At 42.3% G+C, this 20016-nt stretch overlaps 1 protein-coding gene across 5 annotated transcripts in view; it reads right to left on the bottom strand.

The window, feature by feature from the left end:
• GUK1 (guanylate kinase 1) overlaps window positions 1-20016 on the bottom strand; it is a 1109311-nt gene that overhangs the window by 646875 nt on the left and 442420 nt on the right. For all 5 annotated transcript variants that reach the window (XM_044065890.1, XM_044065888.1, XM_044065889.1 and 2 more), the window contains one exon: window positions 13489-13602. In XM_044065890.1, the coding sequence (XP_043921825.1) occupies window positions 13489-13602 (114 nt within the window). The remainder of the gene's footprint in view (window positions 1-13488; window positions 13603-20016) is intronic.

The raw sequence follows: 20016 nt of genomic DNA on the forward strand, positions 1-20016 counted from the left end.
AAGTAATGATTAAAAAAAAAAAAAGGGTGCCTGGTTAAGGGGCATGACAGAGTTCATATTAATGTGCTTTTTTTCATTCTTGCACGGGGAAATGACTGATTAAAGACAGTACAGTTGTGTACACTTATCATAAATGTAGATGTTAGAGTGTATTCACTGTTGCAGTCATTACATTTGGGTAATCTGCTGGCAGGATGTCTTCAGTCGGCCTGATTAACAAAGTCTTGGGTCCTGCGTCGGTTGCTGTCCCTTCTTCCATGATGTCAGGTCATTAGGGGTATAAAACATGCAGCTGGTTCCATTGTCATCAGTTTTTCTTTCCCCAGATGTCAGGTGCCCCCCAAATGGGGAGCAAAATATATATATAGGTTCATAGGTTCATACTAGGCTAGCTGCCCTAGGGCATTTATAAGCCTAGCCAGAGTGTGTTTGGCTTTCGCCACCCATTTTAAATGAATTTTGCTATGCCCTTTTTTGAGGTTAGTATACTGGGCCTCTGTCTAACAGTGACACAGAAGTGATACCCGGGGTAAACCTACTATCTCCCATCCACTCATCAAGATTCCTCTTGAAGAGAGTCAATGAGGGACTCTGCCTAACCTGGACTGGGATTTTATTCCAGAGTGAAGGGAGCCTCTGGGTTATGAATCTGTCCCTCCAGCATGTCCTATTTATTTCAGTGCTGAGGTTCAAGTCTCGAGCACGAGCTCGATGGGATTTGGATTTTCTGAGGTGCAGCATGTCCATTAATTCCAGGTTGGACATGGCTTTATCGTCAGGCACAGATCGCCTCTGAGCAGGCGGTATGCCACTGAGTAGAGTTGGAGTTTCTTTAACCGGGCAGCATATGGCATCTGTTTGAGCCCTTTGATCCTCTTGGTGAGGTACTTTTGGGGTCTTTCCAGTTGCTGCAGGTGTCTGGTAAGGTACATCCCAAAAGCGGCATTGTACTCAATTATGGGCCTGATGAGGGATGAGTAAAGAGGCACGATGACCTCCCCTGATCTAGATGTGAATCCCTTCATGATTAGGTGGGCTATATAAAATGTTTTTCTAACCACTTTGGCCACATGGTTGTCAAATGAGAGATTGCTATCAACTTGGGTCCCCAGGTCCCTAATTACTTCTTCCGTACTTAATGGATTACCACCTATGTGGTAATTTGTGGGCACTTTGTTTTTGTCAAAGGGGATGACTATACACTTTTTGGCATTTAGCTTGAGGCCATGGCTCTGGCACCAGTTGTCTGTTTCTATGAGGCCCTTTTGTAGGATGCTTGTGTCGGCTGTAGAGTCTATTATGGCGCCCAGTTTACAGTCATCTGCGAACTTGGTCAGCCACAGTCCTTCCATGTTAGCCTGTACCTCCGAGAAATATATACCGAACAAGAGAGGTCCCAGGACTGAGCCTTGTGGGACGCCACTTGTAACTGGTTTGGAGTCTGACATGGCTCCAGCAATTCTAACCATGTGGGTTCTGTCCTTCAGCCAGTTTGCAACCCATCTTGTGACATAGGGGTTTATATTTAAGCTGGTGAGCTTATCTATAATGCCCGAGTAGGGTATTGTATCGAAGGCTTTTGCAAGGTCCAGAAAGGCTGTGTGGACCACCTTCCTCTCGTCAATGGCCTTGGTGACGGTTTCAAAGAAATCGACCAGGTTTAAGAGGCAAGATCTGCCCTTAACAAAGCCGAACTGGGTAGGATCCAGTGTCTGTAGGTCCCCAATATCTTTATTTATGAGGTCCATGATGATCCTTTCCATAGCTTTGCAGACCAAGCTAGTCAAGCTTATGGGGCGATAGTTTCCAGGATCCGTTGAAGCACCACCTTTGTGGAGAGGGACCACTGTTGCTGTACGCCACTCTTTGGGTACATATCCTGTAGTAAGGCTGAGATTGAATAGTAGTTTTATGTTTGGGTTTAGTTCTTCTTGGAGTTCATGCAGGACACAGCCTGGGACACCGTCTGGTCCCACTGATGCTGTGTTTTTTGCTTTGGAAAGGGCAGCTCTTACCTGAGCATCTGAGATGTCAGGGGGGCAGCACTCCCTGCTGGGATAGATATTTGCCCTTTTGGTGGGGAAGGGGGGGAGAAGTTTGTTCTGAACCTGTCAGCTAGGATGTTGCTAATGTCTGTGGGTTCGGTGTATTTTTTGTCATTTTGGACTAATTCTGAGCATATCTGGGAATTCCCACCCAAGTTCCTAACATAACTAAAGAAAGCATTGTGATTATCCTTAGTGTCCTGTGCAATTTTTCTCTCGAAGCTGGCCTTAGACGATTTTATGGGTGCCCGTAGTTTTTTGCTAATATTGATCAGAGATGCCTTCCCTTTTTGGGATTTTGCTCTATCATGTAGTAGCTTCCTCCTTCTATTATATAGTTTGTTTATGGCTGGGGTCCACCAGACAGGACGCCTAACTTTGGAGGATTGGGTCTTGGTTTTATTTGGGATTGCATGATCCATGCATTCCTGAAGGTGTTCATAGAATACATTTATAAAGGATTCTGCGGTCTGGGCCGTATTTTCCACAGGCCCGGGGGCTTTGAAGGATTCCACCTCGGTTTTGAGGAGTGTGAAATTTGCTTTAGAGAAGTTTTTCACTGTGGTTTTCTGGGCAGGGGCTGGGGTCGGGATGTGAATATCTAGTGAGATTAGTTTATGGTCTGATCTTACCAGTGAGGGATACACTTCTGGTCTGGAGCATAGAGTCCCCATGTTGGTGATGATCAGGTCCAGTATGTTTTCCCCTCTTGTGGGAGTGGCAACAAGTTGTTCCATAGCATTTGAGTTTATAAATTCTAGGAACCTTTGGGCTAGGGTGTTGGAGCTAGAGTAATGCTCCCAAGTCTACGTTAGGGTAGTTGAAGTCGCCCAATATAATGGTGTTCGGAGAGACCTTCATATTTTCCAGTGTTCTCAGGAAGGCCGAGTGGGGTTCCTGGGTTTGGGAGGGTGGTCTATAGCAGGCTATAAACTGGAAGGCAGTTTTAACCACTGTTAGTTGCACATGGATAGTCTCTGATGCTTCGTGCTGTGCCACCAACCTGGAGGTGTGGGTATCTTTGGCAAATATTGATACTCCCCCTCCTTTTGTGCTTCGGTCCAAGTTTTGGGGCCGAAAAACATGGTATGAGGTATAACCTGGTAGTGCTGGGGTGCTCTCGGAAGCCTTGAACCAGGTTTCTGTTACTGCACAGATATCGATGTTCTCCATGCTAAGGAGAGTTTTGAGTGCGTGCATCTTGAGGTTTAGACTTCTGGCGTTGAGTAGCATTACTCTTAGTTTCTTATCCCTTGTGATACCTATGGAGGTGGGTTTGTCTTTTGAGCCTTGCCTAAAAAAGGCACTATGGGCTGGCAGAGAGCCTTTGCCAATATCTGCAAGCCCAGGGGTGACAGGTGCAAGCCATCCCTAGCGAAGCATCGTGGCTTGTCGAGCATGTCATCCCAGGCAGACAGGCATTGGATCCCCTTTGAATGACACCAATACTTAAGCCAATTGTTGAAAATGATCATCTTGTCTTCATATTGTGGCATCATTCTTGGTGAGGGTAAGATGCTACTCAAGGTCAGGGTCATACCGGCCTGGGCTACATGCTCAGAGAGCTCCACTATGTCTCTTTTCATGTAGTCCAGGGAGGTACGTCTCAGGTCATTCACACCAGCATGGACAATGACTGAGTCACATTTGTACTTGCCTTGGAGTGACCTGAGAGCTTGTGTTATGTGGCGCATCCTAGCGCCCGACAGGCAGCTCACCGTGACCTTCTCCTTGTTTAGCCTGGTGAGCGGGACGTCAATGTGCCTGACGATAGAGTCACCTATTACAAGTGTATCAGGTGTGTTGTTTAGCCTTAAGGGCTGTGACTGTTCGGCACACTGGCTTTGTGAGCTATGTCGTCCATTAGAATATTACACTCAAAAAATGTGAAGAATCTAATAAAATACATTTAAAACTATTTACATATTTTTTGGTGATAGTAACACCTAAATAAACTGCACTCCCATATGTCGTACTCGATACTAAAAGATCGTATGACTTAAATACAATTCAGCAAGATAATGATCATCATACCTCTAATCCTGTTGCTAAAAATGGGGTATGTGTATATATTTTAAACATCCAGTTAGTATGTGCAAGAAAAATTATTCGCTCACAACGGTAAGCGTATGTTAAAGAGCCAAGAAGTGGTGCGGACTAAATGTTGCATTGTCGCAATATTTCAATATCTAGTCCTACAACAGAGGGAAATCGATTTAAGGGGTGGTCCATGGCAAATACGCTTAGAAATCGATGAACTATTATGGCAGATTAGAACTAGAGCCCATTTATTTCCCGGCATCAATGAGGCACTTTCAATTAAATGTGTCTTAAAATGGTTATCTTATAACAGGTAGGTAAAATACCACATTTTAGGACCTTGGTATCTTAATGCTTAAGTTTCCCCTAACAATTCCACTGATTGTGGTTCAGAATTTTTCCACATGGCCTCGAACTAGTCCCTATTATTATAGGATTTTACTATTGGTCATAATTACTGTTACACCATAATAGGGGTAACTAATACAGTTAACCATTGTATATCTAATTTTGGCTATAAAAGTCATCAAGTATTTTTAATACTATTAAGTATTAAAATCTATTTAATATTCACATAATACCTCTTTTTGGGTAGAGTATCGTAACAATAATATTATGTGGAGTTTAGGGTATTTTCATTTTGGCACCATTTACAGTAATTCTACACTCTTAATGATTTGTGAGTGAATTTTTGATGACCACATTAGTTTGTAGTTTGTCGTACCTACATACACTTCATAATTCACTATGGCATGTTTTCGGACTCTATACTGGTACCAACTAATGTATCTACTCTGGACATTTGTCTATTAGAGTGTTTATTATATCGACTACTTGCATATCAAAAAACATTTCAACCTTCTGGGTACTATAAGTGTTTTTTACTACATCTTTCCCTAACTTAGATTCATGTTGGGTTTAGGTCATCACAGCATTGCCCTATTGCGACAATGCAACATTTAGTCCGTACTACTTCTTGGTTCTTTAACATACGCTTACCGTTGTGAGCGAATAATTTTTCTTGCACATACTAACTGGATGTTTAAAATATATACACATACCCCATTTTTAGCAACAGGATTAGAGGTATGATGATCATTATCTTGCTGAATTGTATTTGAGTCATACGATCTTTTAGTATCGAGTATGACATATGGGAGTGCAGTTTATTTAGGTGTTACTATCACCAAAAAATATGTAAATAGTTTTAAATGTATTTTATTAGATTCTTCACATTTTTTGAGTGTAATATTTTAATGGACGAGCTAGTTTACAATATGACAAACTTAGTGTACGCATTTCTGGTCATGTCAACTACCATTTTCAACGTGACAGTATTTCTATTATAAGGCACATACTTGCTAGCTATAACTTTAAGGTTCCCATGGAGATTCACTAATTGTCGAATGCTGTTTTTTATGATTGGCTTCCGTAATTTGATTGTAATATATAAGTATTTTATCAAGTCATCTTGCTGTTTTGTCTGATGAAGGCGGGTTAATTAACTTGCCGAAAGCGCTAACTTTCACTTGGAATTTTTATTTGGAGTATTAAACCTGTGTTTTGAACAGCTTTCTCTTATTGCGTCTTGTCCGCTTTTCAGTAGTTTTTCGTTTGCAGTGTTTCTATTTTGTTTGTTTTGTGAGCTATGTGTTGCACGTGTTTTGTTTTGGGGTAGCGGTTGCTTGGGTGTCTGCTTTGGAGGTCTCTGCTGCTTAGGCAGATTTTTATTTAGAGCCTCCGAGTATGTTTTTGTGTGTTTATGTGTTTGGTTTGCTGTCGTGGTCGGTCTATGTGAGACTGGAATTGTAGTGAGTGTGGTTTCCTTCTCCTCCTGACTGGTTACGCCAGTAGTGAGTTGAGAGAGCATAGCCTCCAGTTTGGCTATATGGTTCCATCTCTCACATGTGTTGGAATTTGTTGGGAGGAGGAGAGGGTTGTCTGTATACATGAGGCAGTTGTAACATTGCCTCAAGATTCCCAGATTCACCAGCTGGACCAGAGAGGAGATTGACAACTGACCTTTGGACATGCTAGAATAGTATTGGGAATTCCTTTATAACTGAAAAAAAGGGCCAATGGGGAACAAAGTACTCAAGGGGAGTTTGTGAGGGTGTAGTGCTTTTAATTTTTTAGTGCTGACTTATATAATTGCTTTAGTGAGCAAGTGCCAGGCATCAGAGTGGGAATAGGGTGTTTATTATGAGAACTAGATCAGTTCTAAGGGAAAAGGTGAAGAGCAGACTTTGTGGAGCCGAGAATGGTTTAAACCCAATTAAGTGGCGCTTCCCGATGCTGCGCTATGCACAAAATCGCGCAAAGCCACGCTAAAGCGGGTTTTATACAGGGGGACTTGAAAGAGCTAGAAATTGGCCCAAAACAGCCAATAGACTACCAGATTCTTGTGCTGGGAACACTCCTCCAGGGATAGATAGGCTGCTCCAAGCTCCCCACTGCCACTGGTGAACAAAGAAGCCTCCCTTTATCCAAGAAAGGAAATGGGCAACACAGGAACTTTCCAAAAGTCCAGAATACAGCAAAGCCTGTATTTGGACTACTCTAGGTCAGGAAAGATGGGAAACAAGGATATGTTTTTTTTGCAACAAACAGCAGGAAAATGCAATAAATATATATATATATATATATATATATATATATATATATATATATATATATATATATATATATATATATATATATATACACATGCAATTTAGAACACAAAAATATACCTTCAAATAAAAGCAAATGCACCAAAAATACTTTTAAGCATAGTAAAAGGAAGAAGAGGTATAGTAAGAGAAAAATAGGGGGCTGGAGGGAGGGTAACCAGGACTGCAACAGTGAATACACTCGAACATCTACATTTATGGTAAGTGTACACAACTGCACTATGTTCTTGTTTCACTGTTGCAGTCACTACATTTGGGTAGAGTCCCAAAGCTATGGTTGGGATGATGGAATTATACAGCATTAGGAGCAGCTATAAGGCCCTGCAGGACAGCAGTGGCAAAGCCTGCTCTGGATTTAGAGAAGAGAGGTATATGGTAATGTTTGGTGAACGTATGAACTGAGCTCAAGGTAGCAGCTTCTAAAATGTCTCTGGTAGGAACCCCTCTAAGAAAGGCTGCAGAAGTAGATGCAGCCCTGGTGGAATGGGATCTGATCCCCTTGCGGACAGGTTTACCATGGTGCATGTAACAGAAACAAATACAATGGCTTACCCATTTTGAAATAGTCTGCTTTGAAATAGCCTTTCCCTCTGCCCCTGCAGCAAATGCCACCAGTAATTGCTCAGATTTTAACAAATCTGTCCTGTTTAAGTAGAATCTTAGTTGTCTGTGTACATCCAATGAATGCAGAATCCGCTCACCCTTGTTCTGTGGATTTGGGAAGAAGGTTGGCAGATGAATTTGTCTGATTAAGAGTCACTCTAGATACCACTTTAGGCATAAAGGATGGATTGGTCCCGAGAGGCACCCTGTCCGGGTAAAAGATAATAAAAGGCTCCACTGCCACGAGAGCCTGTAGTTCTGAAATCCTTTTAGCTGAAGTGACTGCTAAAAGAAAAGCTGTCTTCCAAGAGAGAAATGTTAGGTCTGCAGTAGCAGCTGGCTCAAAAGGAGGTACAGTGAGTTTTTCCAACACAAAATTGAGGTCCCATGCAAGAGTTGGTGCTCTCCTGGGGGGGGGGTCTTACATTTTTGGCCCCTCTGAGGTACTGCTTTAGCAGGGGATGAGAAAAGAGGGGAGGGCTCTGTGTTGTAATGAGCTGAAATGGCAGAGGCATGGATTTTTATGGAAGAAAAAGATAGGCCCTTGTGAAGCATCTCAGTTAAATATTGCAGAATCTGAGGAATAGTGGGCATTGCTGTGCTTATTCCTTGTGCTTGGTTCCAGGTACAGAATCTTTTCCACTTGTCAGCATAAGATTTTCTAGTACTAGGCCTTCTAGCCTCCAAAATGACATCCATCACAGGTTTGCTGAGAGATGTAACTGGTGAAATGAGTTGATTAGCCATGCTGCAAGATTCAGAGTTTGGAGCTGAGTGTGCAGAATTTGATAGTTCTGTTGAGACAGTAGATATGGTGTCTGAGGCAGGTACCATGGAGGAAGGAGCGGCATGTTGCATAGGCGTGGGTACCAGTGTTGGCGAGACCAGTCTGGAGCAATCAGAATTATTTTTGGTTTTTCCTGTCTGACTTTTAGTAAGACCTTGGAGAGCAGAGGCAGAGGGGGAAAGGCATAGACTGATAGGTCTTTCCAGCTGAAGGATAGAGCATCCACTTTCCAAGCTTTTTTGTGATGAATTCTTGTGCAAAATTTGTCCAACTGATAGTTTTGGGGTGAGGAAAAAAGATCTATGTCTGGGCTCCCCCATTTGCGTGTCAACATGCTGAAGATTTGTGGATCCAGTTTCCATTTGTGTGGGTCCATAAGATTTCTGCTTAGTTCGTCTGCCAGAGAATTTTGCTTTCCTGGCAGGAATTGAGCTTGTAGATGTATTTGATAAGTCAAGGCCGTGTTCCACAAAGCCATGGCTGGTCTGCAAAGAGGGTAGGAATGGGTACCCCCCTGCTTGTTTATATACCACATGACTGTGGTGTTGTCTGTCTTTATCAGTAGTTGTCCTGGATGAAGACAGTCCTTGAAGGCTGTCAGAGCATTCTGTACAGCTAGCATCTCTTTCTGGTTGATATGTAGGTGCATTTGATGTGGGCTCCATTGGCCCTGAATGCATCTCCCTGCCAGACACGCCCCCCACAAGCTTAATCTGATGCGTCTGTAGTCAGGGCTTGGGTGGCAGGGGGTGGATTGAATGATAGTCCCTTGTTTTGGTGACAGGCCTCTGCCAACCACAGGAACTCTTGCTGCAGGCAAGGAATGACAGGAATCATTGTTTCCAGGCTGTGACAATGTTGACTCCATAAGCTTTTTAGGTACCATTGAAATTTCCTCATATGCAGTTTTGCATATGGAATTATTAGAATGCAGGAAGCCATGAACCCCAAGGCCTGCAGAATTTGTCTTGCATATAGCTGGGTTTTTGTGGCCACTTGTTTGAACAAAGTCATCAACTGAATTTGTTTTTCTGGCTTAAGGTAAGTCATCCGGGCAGTTGTATTCAAGCTTGCACCCAGGAATGAAATTATTTGAGAGGGTACCAGTTGTGATTTCTTTTCATTTATGGTGTACCCTAGACAAGTTAGAAGTCTTTTTACAAATGCCAGATGTTTTAGAAGCGTGTCCTTGTTTTCTGCCTGAATTAGACAATTGTCCAGGTAAGGATAAATTTGAATATTTCTTTGTCTGCAAAATACAATTACTGGTGCCAGGCACTTTGTGAAGACCCTGGGCGCAGTAGATAAGCCAAAGGGCAATGCAGAGAACTGGTAATGCAAATAGCCTGCTTTGAAGTGGAGGTATCTTCTGCAAGATTCCCTGATTGCGATATGCAGGTAAGCCTCTTTTAAGTCTAGAGTTACCAACCAGGCATCCTTGCCTAGCATAGGCAGTTACTATTGTAAAGTCAGCATCTTGAATTTTGGAATGTCCAGGAATGTATTTAGAATGGATAAGTCCAGAATTGGATGCCATGATTTAGCTTTTCTGGGTACCAGGAAAAGTCTTGAATAAAAATCTTGTCCCTTTTCCTTTTCTGGTACTGGTTGAATAGCCCCCATATTCATGAGGGACATAACCTGTTTCTGGGCCTCTGCCCATTGATTTGGAGGTATATCTGGCCATCTGTTTGGGATTGGCAATGTGTGAAAATTAAATCTGTATCCCTGGGATACTATATTTAAAACCCACTTATCCTGGATAATTAGTTGCCAGTTTCGTGCATGAAGTGCCAGTTTTCCGCCCAAAGGGGCGGCCAAAAGATAAGTGCTTGGTGATCGCAGAGGAAAGTCATTGAGACTGTTTACCGTAGGAAGGTGCCTTGTTACTTCCAGATTTGGAGGTGGAGGCACCCCATTGTTTTAAGTTCCTTGTGACTGAAACCTGGAGCCTTTGGAGTGTCTGGGCTTGACCTGAGCAGCTCTGGTGGGTACTGGAAAGGACCAATTCTTAGTAGGCCAGTGCCTACTGAACCTGGGTGGCTGCACTTGTAGGAAATCTTTTACAGTTTGCATAGATTTAGCTTTATCTTCCATCTTTTTCAGAACTTATTCTTCCTTATTACCAAATAGACTGTCCTGTTGTAAAGGAGCATCCAACAATTTTGCTTTAACATGATCAGGCAGATTTTGCTCCTCGAGTCAAGCATGCCTTTTTATCACAGATCCAGTTACAGCGGCCCTGCAAGAGGCCTCCAAGGAATCAAAACCACGTTGCAAAGTATGCTTGCCAACTTGTTCAGCTGAATGCAATAAATCCTGCAACTCTTTATTTTCCACACAGTCAGAAATCAACATCATTTTCTGTTTAAGTAAGCCCATGACATGCTGCTGATATTTAAGCATATGAAATTGACAGTTTAAAGCCCTGATTGCCAAGGTTGAAGACGTGTAAACCTTCTTACCCCATCTATCCAGCGCCCTGGAGTCTCTATCGGAAGGGGTAGGATTTTTAGCAGTAGAAGCCTTAACGCCCTTGGGACCCTGAGAAATGGTTTCAGGGTCAGCAGTAGGGTTTTTAAAGAGGAATTTGTGGGAGTCAGGAACCCTGTAATATCTGTCTGGCTTACTAGGAGTCGGATGCAGGGAATCAGGAGCCATGCTGGATTCTGAGAAAACATCATCAACAATGTCTAGAACAGGTGGTATAGCCAAAGGCCTATGCTGATGAAGAAGGAAATCCCTAAGCCTCTTTTTAGATTCTGAGAAATCCTGACTCTCCCAGTGAAAGTGTTCCCTTAAGGAATGCAAAGTTTCTCCAAAAGAAAAATTCTCAGAAGGAGAAGCAGAAGGGATGGAATCTTCTGCAGCAGAGTCCTCATAAGGTGGAATAGAGAATTCCTGATCAGAAGAGGAAACGGAAGAAATACAAACCTGATCTGATGATTCATAGTCAGTGCCTTGCCTAGGCCTCTTAGCAGGAGGGGGATCGGAACTCCTGATCAAGGTAATGAAATCCTCAGCCATTTTGATCATTTGTTTTTTAGGCATAGGGGCCTGTACACGTGGCCCAAGCGTCAGTTTTTTAGACATAGAAGTTGATCTTGGTCTAGGCTTTGAAGATGGCATTGGTTTAATATACAAATCTTTAGGCCTGAAAACACCCTCAGAAGCCAGTGCCTGCTCAGCGCCACTGGACCCATCTAAGGTAGAGACATCCGCGGGTTCAATACTTAAAGTGTCTCGCAGCATACCAGACTCCAAATGGGTCTCAGTAGAGGCCTGTGAATCAAAAGTAGCAGGCATCAGGGGCTGCGAAAGCGCCTCACTGAGTACCGGCGACTGGCTTAGGAGAAGCTTCGTCGGTTTTGGACCTCGACGGTCTGTCTCTTTTTCTTTGCGTTTTTTATGTATTCCGGTAGTCGGATTGCTAACCGAAGACATTTCTGCATAGTTAAATCTTGAGCCAAAATATTTTGATGCAAAAATATACAGACGCTTAATAGTGCGTGGACTAAATTTAGTACAAAACCAACAGCAAGGCAAGTTGTGGTCAGGGCCTAGGCAAGGAATACAGTACAAATGAAAATCTTATGAGGTATTTGCTTCCTGCAAGTAATACAATTATTAACTTTTACTGACATTGGTAAGGAGCAAGAAAAAGTTTCTCCAACGGGGTACTTAGCTTTAGGTTGAAGACTTTGGATCTGAAACTCGAAGATGAAAATTTCAGAAGTTGGCCGACCGGCACTTGCAAACTGCTTCTGGCACCGTGCGGCAAGAAAGACTGATGAAAATGGCGTCGGCTGCATGTTTTATACCCATGACAACCTGACGTCATGAAAGAAGGGACAGCACTGATGCAGGACCCAAGACTTTGTTAATCAGGCCGACTGAGGGCAACCTGCCAGCAGATTACCCAAATGTAATGACTGCAACAGTGAAGCATGAAGAACATCTTTGTTTTAAGACAGAGAGCAAGTAAATAAAAAATAATATTGAATATTATAAGGCTTTTTTTTTTGCACTTGGAACTACGTATACTAAGTAGCATTTCTGCAGCTGGTCTTCATGCCTCCCTGGAGACAATCTGATAAAGGCAAACTGGAGACAGTCTGGTGGAAGTGGACTGGCTGAGGGAAAAGAAGAAAAAAGAACAAAGAAATTGTCTAGGCCATAATGTTCCCTGAAACAATCAAGAGTTTTCCCATGTGTGACAGCTTTAAAGATAATACAAAACCAGTCAGACAAAGTAAATTTCTCAGTTTTTTTTTTAAATGCAATGGGGATACTAATATAAACAGGTGCTTTTTTTTTCTTGTTCACTCTTCTTCTCTCTTTTTCTTTGTTCAGTTTTGAGAACTGTAGGCACTGCAATGAAAGAAAATGAGGAGGGGAGGAGATGGGGGGATAATGGAAGGGTCTGGTTAAGAGAGTATGACAAAAGAAAAAATCAGTGTGCATTTTCCCATGCTTGCATATGAAAATGAATGGGTAAAAACCCTAGGCATTATTAGTAACAAGTTTTATAACAAAGCATGTAAATGAAAAAGAATATTGAATATCATAAGTTTTTTTTTCTGATAAACAAGGTATCCTTAGGAGTTTTCTGTCTGGTTTGCATGTCACTAGAAGACAATTTGATAAACAGAAATGGCCTAGAGAAAATGTTTACTGAAAGCATTCAAGTGTTTTCTCAACTGGGAGAGTTATGAAGATATACAAAATCAAATAGCACTTACAGCAGAGGATGTACCATGCATCTTACCATGACTAACCTTTGTTTTGGTTAACTTTAGCCTGTCTGTGTAGCTATCAACTTAGAACTTATGCTCTTATTAGGAAGCAAAAACTTCAATAGTTAAAGATGTACATATTTTTGTATGTTATTAGTTCACAGGTTTTAGGAGGGCTTTTTTTGGGGGGGGTTGATTTTTCTCTTGGAGGGCTTTCAAAAAAACAAAAAGTTATGCAAGATGTGACATAGGTGCAAATGACTATAACATGATATGATGAGGTCATCTGTTTCCACAATTAGAAAACTTCAATCTACAACAGGCTGGACTTCACTCTCTGCTGCAAGCACATATTATGGCAAAACCTGCACCACATAACACAGCACAGCAACACTGGTTTATCCCGAAGTAACTCAAAAGCATCTCCTCAATATCAGTACTGCAGCAGAGTGGAGATCACATAAAATGCCATAACTAGCAAAGTAGACACAGCATTCTCTAATTACATGGCACTCCAGGCCTGATTAATAATATGCAATGGTTAGTTTAAATTTATCCAACTCACCAGGTGACAGAGATATTAAAAAGAAAAAAAAATGACTTACGTGAGACACTGAACCCAAATACATCCTTATACTCTTCCATGAGTATCTTCAACAGGGTGCTCTTCCCTGCACCTGATGGTCCAGTGATCACTACTGGTCTTGGCACTGTCATTGCTGAAGCAAAAAAGCAACAGATGCATTATGCAAACAAAATATGGTCATACAAATTATTTTAAATCGCACAGCTTTCACATGTAATCCATTAAAAGCCCTTCTTTATTCCATCTGTGTTTCAGTACACGTTTTTAGTTACTCTGAAGTTTTTCCTACAGTAAATTTCTACTAACAAAAATAACAAATCTTAAAATATTGGTTACAAGGAGGGGGACATTTTGATCGGTCCCACATTTGGATGCATCCTCTCCATCAGATTTTTTTTCAGAATCTCCCATGCTTAGAGCACTGAAGCTATGTCTTTGCATACTTGGACTACAAAGAACTACCTAGCTTCCTAATTTTCCAGTTTGCCCTAAACAGCTAGAGCACAAACTTCACACAATTCACGATGTTAAAAGATACAGTGCACACACTGTTAACTGTAAGCAAATATTTACCTGCATGACTTAAAGGGGGTTGGGAAGGAAGGCAATCCAAGCAGAGGGAGACAATGGGAGGATATCTGGAAGCATCATGGAGTGTCCCCTAACAGATGCAATACATATATTCTTAATGTATCAGGTGATCTACAGGAAACTCCTTCCTTGATGAGGCCTTTATTGGGGCCATCTCTCTACCAGCTGCATTCAATAAAAGCTTGGAAGATCCTGCATTTTGAGACTTCTGTGCACTCAAACTGATGCATACTATGATTTGACATGGTCTATGTGATATCATCAAAGGTTCACTTCCATGAACCTCTGTTTGTTGAACTGGAAACTGCAAATGTTTTGCATAGGAAATGAAAGTAGTTGGCCAACATTTGACCATCACACACAGACCACAGTATGTCAAACTCACTCAGGTGGGGAGCTGTGCCCCCAACCCTCCCCTATTTATATATACCAACTCAGAGATCACACTACGGTGGGGAAATGGGCAAATTTCCTTATGTTGGCCAACTACTTCCATTCCCCTCTGTAAAACATTCGCTGATGTGAATGTTTGCTGTTTTTGGAAGGAATTTGTGTCTAGTGTCTTACCTAGTTAATAAATAAAATAATTAAAGGAAACTCAGTTAATAAATAAACTAAATATCAAGCGAAAATCTACTGGATCAACAGCAAGCTAAGCCAAATCCAGGAAGCACAGCTTTGTGCAATATGCATGCACTAAATTATACGGATACTTGCAGTTGTTCTTTGGACAATTCTGCTCTCTATGAAATCTCAAGTCACTGTTTGAATGTAGGAAACAGAGTTCAGGATGGCTACATAAACAGATGTGCTGTTGTATACAGAAAAGCTGCTCATCTATTAAAGCGGATCCTGGTCCATTTGGCCTGTTCTAGTCTGACACTTCTCTTCAATTACTTGTAAAAAGCTGTACCCATCTGTGGAATACCACAGTGCATGCACCACTGACTTCTATCATATGTACTATACATGGGTCTGCCTGATAAACCAGATACAGCTAACTGCAGCAATCTGTGTCACACGCAGACAAATGACATGTAGGATCATCTCACCATTCCCCTCTACATGAAGTACTTTCAGCTTTCCCCATTCTTCATCATCCTGGGCAGTAATTTAAGGATTACAAGGATCCACTGAGGATAAATATCTGGGCAAGGAATGCAGGACTTTTTATCTCAAAGCTGGAGCATCCAAATTTTGATAAGAACAGATAAGATCTGGCAATCTCATGGGCTACACAAAGTTACTCAGTCTGTAAATAACATTATGATGTGCATGGACACACAGAATGGGCACTATGAGCACAAGAACTTTTGAGAAAATGCTGAAATGCAATTGGTTAAGAGGATTAACCCAACGAAAAGACTCATCCATGTAAGTCTCTAATGCTACTTTTGTAATAAACATCACATTCATTTTTTAAAAGCTACAGTAACACCAATATTTTAAATAATTTTAAAATACTTATATTGGTATTAAAACTTGTTCAATTAATGCAAACAAATCAAAACTACAATTACAAAGACTCCTTATTTACCTGTGAATACATACGAGAGTTTTACTGGTCACAAATCTTACCTCATAACATGTTGATAAACATGGCTATCTATATGAACCAAGAAAAAATTAGCTAGTGCTTTAAAATTGCTTTCTTGGCTAGCATGACTATGTCAAACCTGATGCAGTATGACTTCCTCAAAAAGGGCTGCAAGGAGAGATGTTCATGAGCAGCAAGCAACGCACTTGCGAAAGCGCTTACAAGTTAGTTACAGTAAAGAGTTTTTACCCTGGCCATGTATCGACTCGCTAGTGGTTTTTATTTTTATATTGTCACATTTATCATATTTTATTTGACTAATGAGTCGTTCATCCAAGTTGCTGGTGTCGTCTTTTTTGCTTTAGATGATGATGATTACTTTTTCTGTTCACTTTAATTAGTCACTGTGCTCACATGGCCATCTCTTCCTCCACATTAAACTCTCTTGCTTAGCTCATCAACATCCTGATTACTACAGATTAGTGACTGGATTTAGAAGTGTCATGCACAAGACGATGTCATACAACCCAGACAATATAGCTAAAATGAATATTATTTCTGACTAACAGTGATCATCACTTTGTGTTTGCTATCTGGGCCCAAACTAAAGCATGAAAAGAGTAACTACATCTGGATAACAGACATCAAAGACTTCCATCTTCCAACATTCATTGTATTACTTAGATAACTTAACTGGGCAGCCCTTACATTCCACAGTACTCTAATCATTTCTAGACATTCTCTGTATACCTTTGAGGCAAAAAAAAAAGTTGAGGCAAAAAGTGTGCTCTGGTTAATGCCAAAGATTAAGTCTCTGAATCCAAAAATTTGCAAAATAAAATAAAACATGATGAACTTAGGAACATAGCAAAGGCTTCTATAATCATGAGCAAGAAAGGCTCCTTTTTCACCCAGCAAAGGGAAGAATGGGGAAAAACATTTAGGTTCATACTAGGCTATCTGCCCTGGGGCAATTATAAGCCTAGCCCGATTCTGTATGGCTTACGCCACCCCTTGATTTGAGTATACTGTGCCCTTTTTAAGGTTTAGTTTACTGTGCTTCTGTCTAATAGTGACACGGGAGTAATCCCTGGGACAAACCTACGATCCCCCATCCACTTATCGAGATTCTTTTTGAAGAGATTCAGTGAGGTGCTCTGCCTTCTATTTCAGAGCGAAGGGAGCCTCTGGGTTATGAACCTGTCCCTCCAGCAAGTTCTATTTATTTCTGTGCTGAGGTTCAAGTCCCTCGAGCGTGTGGCTCTAAGGGATTTAGATTTACTGAGGTGGAGCATGTCCATTAATTCTGGATTTGACATAGCTTTGTATGTCAGGCATAGATCGCCTCGAAGTAGGCGGTATGCAACTGAGTAGAGCTGGAGTATTTTTAACCGAGCAGCATATGGCATCTGTTTGAGACCCTTGATCCTCTTGGTGAGATACTTTTGGGGTCTTTCTAATTGCTGCAGGTGTCGGGTAAGGTACATCCCAAAAGGGGCATTGTATTCTATGATGGGCCTGATGAGGGATGAATAAAGGGGCACGATTACCTCTCTTGATCTAGATGTGAAACCCTTCGTGATGAGGTGGGCTATGTAGAAGGTCTTTCTAACCACTTTGGCAATGTGGTTTTCAAAGGAGAGATTGCTATCAACTTGGGTCCCCAGGTCCCTAATAACTTTCTCTGTACTTAATGGGTTTCCGCCTATGTGGTAATTTGTGGGCATATTGTTTTTGCCAAAGGGTAGGACTATACATTTTTTGGCATTTGGCTTTAAACCATGGCGCTGGCACCAGTTATCTGTCTCTGTGAGACCTTTTTGAAGGATGATTGTGTCAGCTGGAGAGTTGATTATGGCGCCCAGTTTGCAGTCGTCTGCGAACTTGGTGAGCCATAGTCCTCCCATGTTTGCCTGTACCTCGGAAAAGTATATACCGAACAAGAGTGGTCCCAGGACAGAACCCTGTGGGACGCCACTTGTGACCGGTTTCGAGTCTGACATGGCTCCAGCAACTCTCACTCTGTGGGTTCTGTCTTTGAGCCAGTTTGCGACCCATCTTGTGACATAGGGGGTTATATTTAAGCTGGATAGCTTATCTATGATGCCCGAGTGGGGTATTGTGTCAAATGTCTTTGCAAGGTCCAGATAGGCCGTGTGGACTACCTTCCCTTCATCTATGGCTTTGGTGACTGTTTCAAAGAAGTCAACCAGGTTCAAAAGGCAGGATCTGCCCTTGACAAAGCCGAACTGGGTAGGATCTAGTGTCTGTAGGTCCCCAATGTCTTTGTTTATGAGCTCCATGATGATCCTCTCCATAGCCTTGCAGACTAAGCTAGTCAGGCTTATGGGGCGATAGTTTCCAGGGTCCGTAGAGGCTCCACCTTTGTGGAGTGGGACCACTGTTGCTGTACGCCATTCTGTGGGCATATATCCTGTAGTGAGGCTGAGATTGTATAGCTGTTTTATTTGAGGGATTAGTTCCTCTTGTAGTTCATGTAGGACACAACCTGGGACGCCATCTGGTCCCATGGAAGCAGTGTTTTTTGCTTTGGAGAGGGCAGCCTTCACCTGAGCATCTGAGATGTTTGGGAGGCAGCCCTCTGCCGGGATAGATAATTGCTCTTCTAGGGGGGAGGGGGTGGAGAAGTTTGCACTGAACCTGTCTGCCAGGATATTGGCGATGTCTGTGGGTTCAGTGTATTTTTTGTCATTTAGAATCAACTCAGAACAAGTCTGGGAGTTGCATCCCAGGTTTCTAACATAACTGAAAAAAGCCTTATGATTGTCTTTGGTGTCCTGTGCAATTTGTCTCTCGAAGCTGGCCTTGGAGGATTTTATGAGGGATCATAATTTTTTGCTAGTACTGATCAGAGATGCCTTCCCTATTAGGGATTTTGCTCTATCATGTAGTAGCTTCCTCCTTCTGTTGTACAGTTTATTTATGGCAGGGGTCTACCAGACTGGACGCCTGCCTTTGGATGATTGGGTCTTGGTTTTGTTTGGGATAGCATGATCCATGCATTCCTGGAGATGTCCGTAGAATGCATTTATATAGGATTCTGCAGTTTGGGCTGTAGTTTCCACTGGCCCTGGGGCCTTGAAGGATTCCACTTCGGTTTGGAGAAGTGAGAAGTTCGCTTTTGAGAAGTTTTTCACTGTGGTTTTCTGGGCTGGGGGTGGGGTCGGGATGTGGACATCCAGTGAAATTAATTTATGGTCTGATCTTACCAATGAGGGATATACTTCTGGTGTGGAGCATAGAGTCCCCATGTTGGTAATGATCAGGTCTAGTATGTTGTCCCCTCTTGTGGGAGTGGTGACTAGTTGTTCCATAGCATTTGAGTTTATAATTTCCAGGAATCTTTGGGCTAAGGTGCTGGGGCTTGAGTAGTGCTTCCAGTCAATGTTTGGGTAGTTGAAGTCGCCCAATATAATGGTGTTCGGAGAGATCTTCATGTTCTCCAATGTTTTCAGGAAAGCCGAATCGGATTCCTGACTTTGAGAGGGTGGTCCGTAGGATGCTATAAACTGAAAAGCAGTCTTGCATACTGTTAGTTGCACATGGATGGTCTCCGATACTTCGTGCAATGCCACTAACCTGGAGGTGTAGATATCCTTGATAAATATGGAAGCTCCCCCTCCTTTTGTGGTTCGGTCCGGGTTTTGGTGTCGAAAAGCATGATATGAGGTATAGCCTGGTAGTGCTGGGGTGCTCTCTGTAGCCTTGAACCAGGTTTCTGTCACTGCACAGATATCGATGTTCTCCATACTGAGGAGAGCTTCGAGTGCGTGCATCTTGAGGTTAAGACTTCTGGCGTTTAGCAGCATTACCCTTAGTTTCTTGTTCCTTGTGCTGTCTATGGGGGTGGGTTTGACTTTTGAACCTTGCCTAAAAAAGGCACTATGGGGGTGGCAAGAGCCTTTGCCAATATCCGAAAGCCCAGTGGTGACAGGTGCAAGGCGTCCCTAGCGAAGCAACGTGGCTTGTCGAGCATGTCATCCCAGGCTGACAGACACTGGATCCCCTTTGAATGACACCAAAATTTTAGCCAATTGTTAAAATCGATCATTTTGTCTTTGTACTGTGGCATCATTCTAGGTGAGGGTAAGATGCTGCTCAAGGTCAGGGTCATACCAGCCTGGGCTACATGATCAGAGAGTTCCTCTATGTCTCTTTTCATGTAGTACAGGAAGGTACATCTCAGGTCATTCACACCAGCATGTACAATGACTGAGTCATATTTGTATTTGCTTTGGAGTGGCCTGAGTGCTTGTGTTATGTGTCGGATCCTAGCACCCGACAGGCAGCTCACTGTGACCTTCTTTTTATTCAGCCTGATGAGCGGGACGTCAGTGTGTCTGACAATAGAGTCACCTATAACAAGAGTATCAGGTGTGTTATTCAGCCTTAAGGGCT

Source organism: Protopterus annectens, chromosome 3.part0 (assembly GCF_019279795.1).
Source record: "Protopterus annectens isolate FY-2018-M chromosome 3.part0, PAN1.0, whole genome shotgun sequence".
Lineage (NCBI taxonomy): Eukaryota > Metazoa > Chordata > Ceratodontiformes > Protopteridae > Protopterus > Protopterus annectens.